At 30.3% G+C, this 11,871-nt stretch overlaps 1 protein-coding gene across 2 annotated transcripts; it reads left to right on the top strand.

The window, feature by feature from the left end:
* Window positions 1–5,479: 5,479 nt before the first annotated feature.
* LOC105118517 (NADH dehydrogenase [ubiquinone] 1 beta subcomplex subunit 10-B-like) lies at window positions 5,480–10,488 on the top strand. 2 transcript variants are annotated; one of them, XM_011016489.1, is made up of 3 exons: window positions 5,480–5,891; window positions 5,997–6,070; window positions 6,642–7,008. In XM_011016489.1, the coding sequence occupies exons 1-2, from the start codon at window positions 5,603–5,605 to the stop codon at window positions 6,029–6,031; spliced, it is 324 nt and encodes a 107-aa protein (XP_011014791.1). In that variant the 5' UTR covers window positions 5,480–5,602; the 3' UTR covers window positions 6,032–6,070; window positions 6,642–7,008. The 2 variants fall into 2 exon arrangements, with proteins under 2 accessions (XP_011014791.1, XP_011014790.1); XM_011016488.1 differs by lacking the exon at window positions 6,642–7,008 and adding an exon at window positions 10,203–10,488 and having other exon boundaries at window positions 5,481–5,891.
* The last annotated feature ends 1,383 nt before the right edge of the window (window positions 10,489–11,871 follow it).

Below are 11,871 nucleotides of genomic sequence, written 5' to 3'. Positions count from 1 at the left end.
AAATAATATAAGATGTGGATAGGCTTGAATAATTGTTAATTAAACTTCATAGATGAAAGTGAATTTTTTTAGCCTTCTGAATAATTAGCTCCTTTTTTTAATTCTTTTTCTTTTTAATTTTTTAAACTATAAGCTAAAATTTTGTTTTGTAATATTGATGTTTTAATTCCATGCATGACTTTGTTAGACATTTTATATTTGTGAAGGAGTATAAAGAGAAGTAAATCCCAACATACAAGATGATGTTAACATAATTTAAGATGATAAAATTGTAAAGAAATAAAATTTAATAACTAAAAAAAAAAGAAAAAAGAAAAACAACATTGTTTCTTTAACAACAATACCTATGTAAGAGCACTTTGGATGAATAGTGTCTACAATGTTTTTCGTATTTTTACATGTAGCTAGTTATTTGCCTCCTGTGAGTAATGGGTTACGCGAATCATTTTTATGATTTTTTTCATTCTATAACCCATGACATTACCTATATATTTCTCCATTAATTATTATTTTCTATAACCCTTGAATATTGTTCAAATGAAAATATAACCTTACTATTAAAATTTAAATGCTCTATTTTCTTATCACTTCTCTTCAAATCTCATGTTATACACCACGGGAATACTAATATTATTTCAAAAATAATGATGTTAATTAAACTCAAATCAGAAATAATTGATATAAAAGGAAGGTAAGTATATATTGAATTTAAATAAATATACTCTAATTTTTATTATGTATGATAATTTAAAATAATATTAACTTGTTTTTGTTATATATGTAATCATGAGAGTGATGCATAAAAAAAATACATCACTAATTGTAAAAATAATTATTGAGTAAGGAGTGAAACTAAAATGAAATAATTTTTATTCAAATTCCTATACATAATGCCAATGATGAAATCATGAAAACCTCATTTTAGGTTTTTATGGCTAAATCTTAGGTTGAAATTGTATGGGCTTGAATATAAGTTTTATTTTTAAGTTTGGTATTCCTTGCAAAACAAGTATTTTATCTTAATAAAAAACTATTTAATACTTAAGTTAGTAAATTGTAAAAGAGAAATTATGAGCAAAAAAGCAAAGAATGTTTGATATTGTATTTATAGTCCTTAGTTTGTATCAACTTACATTACGAAAAATAAAGTAATGATTAAGAATAATATTTTTATTCCTTGTAGGTAACATGAAAGTTGAGTTATTGGTTATTATACTTGAAGGTGATTGGCATGAAAGTTTGATAAAAATAGGTGCATCTTAGAATATAGATTTGCAGGAAATAACCATCACAAAAATGATAAATAAAGATAGGCATTGTACTAATATTTCATGCATAAGCACAATAAAATGTATAATTATGATAATTTTTTAAAAGCTAGTGGTTATATACATTGTGATGTGTGTTAATTATTGAGTTTTTAGTGGATTTGTATGAGAATATTTTATTTAAAGGTGGTTAGAAGAGACCTAGCTCTTAATAAATCCTTAAGCAAAAGAATAGTAAACTAGATTGCTCTAAATAGTTAAGAGCAATCCATTAAATTAGTATAGTCCTTTAGGTTGATGCAATCCTCTAGGCTACTCTAAGCATGCAAGAGTAATCCTTTGAGAGGTAGAATAGAAGAGTTGTGGAATATGAATAGTGTTTTTTCATTTCTTCTTTTATTTCTTTTTTTCTTTCCCTTTTTCTTTGTAAATTTGATTTTTATACTAGATTGAAGAATTGTATAAGAACTATAGATTGAAGTGGAGAGTCTAAAATGAAGGGAGGGGTTAATTGTTATTTTTAGATAGCGTATATGGTCCATCCTTGGTTTTGATCGTGGTCATACCTAGTGTCATTAGATTTATCTTGATAAAGTTTCTTTAATAATATAATGCATGTATTAATCAAAGCTTTTATGTGTCTCCAACATCTCACTATTTTTCTTTTTTTCTCTCTCTCTCACTTTCTCTTTCTTTCCTTTATTTTCATGTTGTTATTTCTTCTTTTCTTCATGCCTTGTCATTTTTGTTTTCTTTCCTGCATTTTTGTTATCTTTCTTTTTTTATATTGCCTCCTACCATTTAAGCTAGCCAAGGCAACAAGCATTGTCTTTTTTTTTTTTCTCATCACCAAAATGCATATCTAAAAAAAGGTTTATAGACTAATAAATCCTATGAAGTGATTTCCTTGTATCATTAATGCAATTATGTTACAATTGAATGGAGCAATGAATAATTTGATTTATTAACATATGTATCTTATATATGTGTTGTATATAAATCATTTTATTCTTATATAATGTTTCACTAACTATTTGATATATGTTTTTCAGGTCGAATAATCTTTGTTTTTTTTTTTAAAATAAATATATGGATTTATCCTACATGTTTTTTATAGAAACAAATTGAAGGATAAAATTGATAATAAAAATATTTAATTAAAAAATTAAAAAAATACCCGAAATGATCATGGTTAACTTGTCAAACAAGAGAAACCGATCATGAACCTATTGTATTTAATAATTTTTTTTATTACAAGCCAACTAGGTGCGTACAACTCTTTTTTTTTTTTTTACATCAAACATCAATTCTTTTTTCTTAAAAAAAATAAGGAGTGATGTGAGTTTTTTAAAGTTTAATAATCAAAAAGGTATTTTTTTATATAGTTAAATAAAAAACCTTTAAAAAAAAAGTATCGATGAAATGATTTATTTTTTTAAGGAATTAAAAATATATCAAATTAAGATTTTTCTAAAAAAGGCCATGCATTAAATTAAAAAATATTTTATATAAAAAATCATAAAAAAATGTTAATTTTATTTAAAAACTAATAAAAAACATTTAATAAAAAAACTAAAATTAAAGGATGACATTGGATGGAAAAAAACTAAAAGGACAAAAAAATCAATGGACCAAAGAAAAAGGGAGAGGCTTGTGGACCTAAGCTGAATTATATATATTTTTTTAATAAGCATATGGTTGCCATAAAAAAAAAAAACAAGCAATGTGTTTCCTGTTTCTTTTTAGATTCCGACCATTATAACGGTTAAAAAATTAAGGGAGGTTTGTTTTACCCTAAAAACTAAACATTCAATTTATTTTTGATCTAAAACACATTAAATACCCTTATAAACTCATCTATGATTTCAAAAAGCTATAAAAAAACCCTGTAATCAACCCAAATTCTAAAACTTCCCAAACTCAAATAGATATTTTTAGAAAATTTGAAAGTGAAAAAATACTTAAATGGAATGACTCACCAAATTGTACTCAATGACACCAAGATCGATTGTTTTGGTTGTCGGAATTTGTGTCAACAATAATTTTTTCTTTCTGATGTTGGAATCTTGTGAATTTCTCTCTCATCTCTCTAAAAAAAATTAAAAAAAAAAAAAAATAAAGTTTTGGTTTGAAATTCTAAAAATTGGGAGGATCTAATTTTTAAAATTCAAAAAGTATGAAGCTTGAATTGAGCATTTTTCCAAAAAGTTTGAAAATGCCATCTATCTTCTTTGAGCTTTTCACTTTGTTCCTTTAGCTTTCAGTTTTTACCTTCATAATTTTAGCTAAATTAGCCTTCAATTAGATCTTTAAAAAGAAATATTAAAAAAAAGAGGAAAGGAATAAAAAAAAAATCCATGCGCAAAGTAAATTTGTAATGCCCAAGAATGTATCCCTACAATGTGTGGGAGAACAAGATCCCCCCTATACCTTTTAAGATATTATTAACTAACCAATTGGCTCCCACGACCAAAAGTAAATTTTTTTTTTTTGAAAATCTAAAAAAATATCTAGGTATTGTTAATGTGTCTTCTAAAAAAGAAATAAAATTTAATAATGAATTTAAAATCAGTTGCATATTGAATGATATTTTAATGTAATATTGAGACAAAAACATATTGAATTTACCTGGACCAGCCCAGATTGACATGCAAAACTTGTGGGGGTAGTCTTGAAAAAACAATTTGAAAAACTAAATATCTAATTAACTCAATGTTGAAGGAAAGAATTGGTAAAAAATAATACTCAATTTTAAAAAAACCCAAGTGAATTCGAGTCAACCTACCAAACTTGCAACATAAGTCACACATGCCTTCATATTCAATATTTTTTTTATCACAGAGGTTATTTTTCATTTAACAAATTTATATGACAATAAAGTGAATGGATATTTTTTTTTGCAAGAAATAATTTTTTTTAAGAAAAAAAACCATTATAGGGGTGTGAGACTAAGATAGCAAAAGGAAATCAATAATAACAAATAATGAAATTGTATTTTTTTTTAGTTTTAAGTAAAATAAAAAAGAATTGATTATCGATAAAAAGGGTGGAATCATATATATTTTTTAAATTAAAAGACACAAAATGCATTAAAGAAAAATAAAAAAAAAATCACTTGGATGTTGCTGCTTAACTTGTTAAACTTATGATTGAGTCATGAAATCAACTATTTTTTTCTCTTTCTACAAATCTATATTTAACCTAAATATATATAAAAAAAAAACCCAATAGTGTTGGCTTATGGCCCAACACCTCAAGTATTTGAAAGGAAAAGCTTAGACACAACTTTAGGCATTTGAAAGGAAAAGCCTAGACATATAGGCCTTTAAGTCTAAGATCACGCACATTAACCTATTTTTCTTCTTATTTAATGGAGCAAATAAACTATTTTTGGTTCATATTTTTTGAAAAAATAATAATAGAGTAGGAGACATATAAAAAATTAAGGCTATGAGTTTTTTTACTCAAAAAACTTGTTTTAACTGTAAAATACCCTTCAAACATTTCTAAAACATTTACAAACTAAGTTGTCAACCTAATAAATACAAAAAAAAGATTCAAATCACAAAATCAAATCATATAAATTTTATCATCGTATGCTAATATCTATCTTTTAGGCAACATTAAGGCTAAAAAAACCATAATAAAATCTTCTTTACCAAATTGAACCCGTTGACACCAATTTTAACCATTTTGATGGTTAGAATAGCTGTCACTTATAACTTTTTTTTCCTACACAAAAATTTGATGAATCTCTCTCTCTCCTCTCACAAAAAAAAAGAGATATGAGGAAAATAAATTTTTTCACTAAAATTAAATTTTTAACAATTAAAAGGATTGATCACCTATTAGTTTTACAAAACTAATTTTTTTATATAAAATTCAAAATTTCCATCTATGTTTTTTGTGATTTTCACTTTGATCCTCTATTTTTTAATTTTACAAAAATAGTTTAATTGTGTAAAAACAAAATTTGAGGATCTAATTGAAAATTGATATAAAATTGACTATTCTAATATACAATATTGATAAGAGAGTACATAGTGTGCTCATTGAACTCGAAAATTGTCTCATACCTTAGGTTTTTTTAATATAATTTTTATAAAAGTATTTTTATAGGTTTTTTTTTTAATGCACAAAAACAAGGGCAAGGAAAACCTGAGGCAGATTATATGGATTTGGTAAGGGCCACTTAACAAGGCCTCTAGGATGTAAATAGCAAACCCAAACTCCAAACGCACAGGCAAAAGTCAAGGCCTTTTCACCAGAGCAAAAGACCCAAACCAAACCGAACCACACGACACAGGGCGAGCAAGCAGTGACAGCAGAGAGAAATGGGGAGGAAGAAGGGAGTGGTAGAGTTCGAGGATTCTCCTCCAGATGACTTCGATCCATCGAACCCTTACAAGGACCCAGTGGTGATGCTGGAAATGAGAGAGCATCTTGTTAGAGAGAAATGGATTGACATAGAGAAAGCCAAGATCTTGAGAGAGAAACTGCGGTGGTGCTATCGCATTGAAGGAGTCAATCATCTCCAGAAATGTCGCCATCTTGTCCAGCAGTATCTTGATTCAACTCGTGGGATCGGGTGGGGCAAGGACCAACGCCCTCCTTGTCTCCACGGTATTATCTAACGATTATTTGCCGTGTTTTGTGAGTTTGGAATGATTTTTAGGAGAAAATGATTGATTTATTCTATGGGGTTAATTTATGGGTTTTGTGAATTAGGTCCTAAAGTGGAGGCAACAGCCGAGTCTGAGTGAATCCGTTTCAGTATTTGATCTGCCTGGTTTTGTATTAAGGTACGGTTGCATTTCTAATTTACTATGTTTTAGCTGTTTAATGTGCACTATCTTTGAGTGTTTTGTGAAGGGTAATTACTTGTTTTGATCTTAGTACAGTGACAGGCCTTAATTTAGGAAAACTGGAGGCTTATTTTAGTTTGCTTTGTTATACACCGGCAATGATAGCATGTACTTTAGAATGATTGTGTATCGTTTCAGAAAGGAGTTGTTTTTTTTTTTTAAGGATTTGATATTGCTGATGACGTCTTGGTGTTGATGTTGATTATTTGTCCTTCATATAAATTTCTTCATCGAGATGGATTAATGTGTTGTCTCTTAAGTGGATTGTTTTATCTTTAGCGGTGTAGTAAAGGTTAGTGATCTTTTAATCCGGGTTCTGGGGTGATTATCTGGCTGTCTAAATATAAGGCAGCATGAAGCATGAGGCCATATAATACAATGGTAATCTTCTATGATATTTTCCCTGTTATAGTGGTTCAGAGGTCGTTAATGATGTTTGGTTTGTTGTAAGCTGGCACTGAAGTAGTATGGCTAACCTGATAAGAAGAATTGATTTTTCAATGGGTAGATCCAACTTTGTTTCATGCATGGAGACTTTTGAAAGGAAATTGAAGAGACATAATGTGGCCATGCAATGTCTGAGAAACAGCAGGGTGTATTGTTCCTTCTCAAAGGTCTTGGGTGAACAGGTCATATAGATGCTTAAAGTTATCACTTGTAGGAAATTAAGGGAAAATTAGTTATTGGCTGTCTAGGGTCAGAGAGGGGATGCATTGTGGTTGCTGAGGGTATCTGATGAGCTAAACAAAAACTGTCTTGAATTTTAATGTAATTCAGCAAAATATCTTGCTTATGCTTGCTGTTTATTTTTAACTAGATTAGGTTTTGATGTGTTACTCATAATGAGCTTAAGTATAGAACATCTGCATTTTTCAGGATTTACTGCATTTTGCAGGATTTACTGTGGACGAGGTTTTAGTTTTGCTTCATGTTGCAGGATTTATAACTCAAGTGTTTGGTTTTTGGATCTCAACGAATTTTGATTGAATAAGATCTGATTGCTCAAAATTCTTAAACGGATTTGTGTGAAATGTTCATGTTGAAGAAGAACAGTTTTGCAGATATTTATTTTTGTTGCAAAGTATGCTGTGGACATGGATCACAAAGTCTTGCTTCAAAACGAAGGAGGAATATTTCTAAGGTGGGAGTATGGAAATATATTAAAAAAGGATTGGTCTTTTCTCTTTCTGAATTTTAAAATGGGATCTAGGAAGAGATGCTTTTGTTTTTATATTTTAGAGGGTGATTTGGGAAGTCTAACGGTCTTTCCCCAAGTACTTGAACTTTTGGAGTTGGATAGGGTGAATAATTGTTTTGCTGTGCATCTCAATTAGGGAAATGTTTGTTTGAATGTTGTATTTGTCAGAACTATCATTGCCAATATCTGGAAAGCGCGAGGGTTTTCGTAGGTGTTTTAAGCTAGTTTTCTAAGAGCTCGTTTGATATTGTGGTAGCAGTTGCTTTTCAAAGTGTTTTTTGCTTGTAAATGCATTGAAATAATATTATTTTCATTTTTAAAAACTTATTTTTAATATTAGTACATCACAATGATTTGGAAAAAAAAAAAATTGAAGCAAAGAAAAAAATAAAAAATTTTCAAATTTTTTCAAAAGCATTTTTGAAATGCAAAAACAAATTGACTCTAAGTGGTTGTTAATGAGAGAGGAATGTTTTGTGTATTGGCGTCTTGTTATCATTTAAATAATAAACACCCATTTGGTTCTCTTATATAAAATTACCTTAGAGTTATCAAGCCAAAGAAAAACCCTCAAAAGATTCATGAACTGACAAAGAAAACTGCTCTTCTCACCAGATGAGAAGAATCGTTATCACCATGGAATGTCCTATGGTTGAGGTCCTTCATGCTGCATGGCATTAGATGGTTAGGTAAAATTTACTCAACAGAGCAGAAGGGTTAGTGTCTTCTTGGCAATTTTAGGTTATATGCTTTTAATTGGTGCAGGGTTTGTATAATGTCATTTGGTTGGCAATGTCTCCATTTGGAGATTTTGCTGGCATAACATTATCACAAATGCATTATCAATGATGTACATCATGCAGCCTTTTGAACTTTAACCATATAAATGGTTAAGCAAATTGTTCAAAATGCCAATATGGAAAACCCAAGATGCTGCCCTAAATTGTTGCGCAATTAGTTCTGTTTCTGTGGCTGTTTGGTTCTCTCTGGCAATATCTAGTTCTCATCATGCATCTAGGATCGTAAAAATTGTTTAAAGAGTGCAACTGTTTTTGTATCTACTTGAAACAAATTTGAATTCTTCTGATTATTTAGTTACAGGTACAGTGCTAACACTTTGCATTTTAAGATATAATACATCATTGGTCTTTTTGAAAAGTTAAGGTGGGGGTGGGGGGGGGGGGGGGTTGCTTCTTTCTTCTTTTGGAATTTGTGCATGTTATGTTTAGGTTAGACACAAAACTACTAACACTTTGTCTGAATTTGTGCTTGTAATTTTTAGGATTTGATTATATATCCAATGGTTCAAGATAATGGTGGTTATGACTTCTTGAATGTTTGTACTTGTAATGATGCAAGACAGCTTTGGGGGCTGTTCTAGATCGGAATTTCAGGGGATGTTTAGGACTATGAACAGTGACGAGAACAATGTTTTAATGGGTAGTAGGTTAAGTTTTGATAGTTAATGGCTTTAAGATTGGTTTTTGAAAGTAGGGGTCATAAGGGACTAATGTAGATTGTTCAAAGGGGTTGAGGATCATTGTAAAAACTACCAGTGTCAACTAATAGGGTTTCTTGGAGTCACACCTAAGAGAAGATTGAGTCACACAATCAAAAGCAAAGTTGTTTTGAATTATATTCATAACTGATACTCTTGAAAATAGTGCATTACATACCTTTATAGAGAGTTTCTAATAGTCAAAGTCTTACAAGAACTTGCATTCCTATATAAGAAAATACTAGTAGTCTAGATAAAACCTAATATAGGTAATTACCTTAGCTCTAATAAAATACTAATTAAATAAAAGCTAGAACTAGAAAACTTTCCAGAAAATATGGAAAAGTTAGAGGGAGGTCATGGGGAGAAATTATGTTGGCTAATGAAGAGAAATTATTGTAGATTTTAATGGTTTTAAAATTTTATTAATATTATTTACAATTCAGCAGTGAAAGCAGGTGCCATTCGAGTCTAGTTTCCTATACCTAATGGAGTTGGGTTTTTTTTTATGGTTTAATTTCTTACTCACTACCAGAACTTCTTCATTCCTTTTCCTTATGGTGCCTGCAATAGTACTTTAGTTAGACATTTAAGTTATGCTTTGCCTTCTATATTGATTGATCAAATAAATTGAGTTTTCAGAGAATTGGTTCTCGTGGACTTTTTTGGTGTTCGGATTTTAAATTCATTTTGAGGAGAAATTTCTGTAGCAATATTCAGCTGGATCATGCACAATTCCAATGTTATTAAACTGATTAAAGAGCCACCTCAATGATAGTGTAGTATACTGGTAGATGTGATGGGGTTGAGTTAGGCCTAACATTTAAAATAGGTTGATTGAATTTGATCTTGTTAATGTGAAGTGGAGTTAGAAAGGATTCTAGTTATTTGGGAGTTTTATAGAAGCTGAACGGAAAAAAAAAGCGTACAATCAAGAATAAAAGATTCCTAATTCTGAACAGAGCTCAATTAGCTGTTAATAATGTTACTGGTGCCGCTTCCTCCTGTTATTTTATTTTTTTGGTTTCATGCTCTAGTAAGGAATTTGATGCCAAATTATATGTTTTTACTTGATACATCTGTCTATTTCTCAGTTAGATGTTAGGGTGACTTTCTTCCTGTTATTTCCTTTTGTCAGTATAGACAGATGCAGCTGCTTCTTTCGAGAAATTCATCAATAATTTGCTGGTATCTGGTTTTAGTAATGAAACAATTATTAGTCTACAGTTCTACATGCTCAATGTCATGAATTTGGAAATTTTTGCATAGCATGATGCACGAAGATTTTCTTTCTTCTGGTATCCATGATGTTTTTATGCATTGGGATTAACATAATTTTACAACAGTAGGGTAAATAAACTCCCTTCTTGCAGGTGACTGATTTTGAGAGCAGGTTGGTACTTGAAGTGGAGGGAAGTTGGGCCTCTATATTAATTTAATGCGTGGCTGTTTTTCTTTATTTGACCCTTATCATCTATAGGTTTTTTTAATTGCCTTACCTGTAATGTGCAGAGGCCAGATGTTAATGGCTTTGGCTTTCACCTTCCATCGTTTTAATTGTTAGCATCAAAATCCTGCAGATGATTCAGACAGGATCAATGAATGAAAGTAATCCAGATAATGCAATAAATTTTCCTGTCATTGTGTGCCTTCGTTTAATTCTGTGATGGATTATGACCTTGTATATTGTCAAGAAGTTGCTGATTATGATGGACGAGAACGACACATTGGAATTTTTCAATCATTGGGAATTCTAGGGCCCTCTTGAGATCCAAGTTTTCACGCCCCTTTTCAACTATTGGATTGAAAGGTAGTTTGTTCTGTTAGACAGCATTACTGGACATGAATTCATAGGCGGCGGCGAGGTGGTGCCCATGGCATTGTCCAAGACTGTAACAGAGCGTTGTCTTCGTGCTGAATTCCTAAAAGCAGGATATTGAGCTTGAGGGGTGGTGCATGCTCGGTCCACGTGTTGCACCTAGGGAAAAAAAAAGCTAATAATCTCATTCTTATTGACCCTTGTTTAGACTCTATAATAAGAAACAAAAGTGAGAATGGAAGTGGTTAAACATGTTAGCAGAGCCAGTATTCCCCTGTTGGGATCTTTTTTAACAATCAAACGCCTAATTGTGGGCTATCATCTTGATTTTTGGATTTGATGTGGATGTTGAGGATGATTTGGGGGTGTGATTGTCCATGATTTGCAGTGCCTTGTGCCTTTATAAATTTTCGAACCCAAAATCAAACTGTTTCAATGTGTAAACTAGTTAGAAGAATGTTCAACACATAGATTTGCTTCCATTCTAATAGGGTTTCCATTTTGTTTTGTAACCTATAATTTGTGAACGAGAAGAAAAGGAATGATTTTATGGATCCAAACACAAGTAGAGGTACGTGGTTCAAATTGTTGGCTACATGTATTGCTTTAGTTGGCTGCAGTGAATACAGAGAGCACAACTACGCACTGTGAGCCCGCGATGGCAACGTTGAATAGGGGACATGTTTACACCATTAGCTATGTCGTCAACAATTCAAAATTTAGTAGGCAATAGTTTTTTTTCTTGGTTCAGATAATTTTTTTAACTTTATTAAATATATAAAAATACTAGAAAGTCAAAGCTTCAATGTATAATAAATAAATAATTTTTAAAATATTGAGATGATATAATAAATGAATAATTTTTAAAATATTGATATGATATATTATACAACATAATTTTTTTAAAAATATTAAAACACTAATACATTGGGTCGATTGTAATCAATTATGTTTAACCTATAAAACTCTCAATCTAGGATATAAGCTCAAGACAACACTTTAAAATCTAAATTGAAATAAATTAGAGAGCACTACTCAAATTAACTAGATATTGAAGATCTAAAATAAAAAAACAATTAAATTAAAAAAAGATCCAATAAAATAGCTTGAGTGAATCTAGAATGATGGCTTGCAATATGACACCTTTCATGCCAGTGTTTTTAAAGAAATTTTTTTTTGATACCTGGTTAATGACTTGACTAAATCCATTAAGTCGAATTAAT

The sequence above is a fragment of the Populus euphratica genome, unplaced genomic scaffold, assembly GCF_000495115.2.
Source record: "Populus euphratica unplaced genomic scaffold, PopEup_1.0 scaffold1996.1, whole genome shotgun sequence".
Lineage (NCBI taxonomy): Eukaryota > Viridiplantae > Streptophyta > Magnoliopsida > Malpighiales > Salicaceae > Populus > Populus euphratica.
Note: the sequence above shows the minus strand (reverse complement) of the source record. Positions and strands in the feature narration are given on the sequence as shown.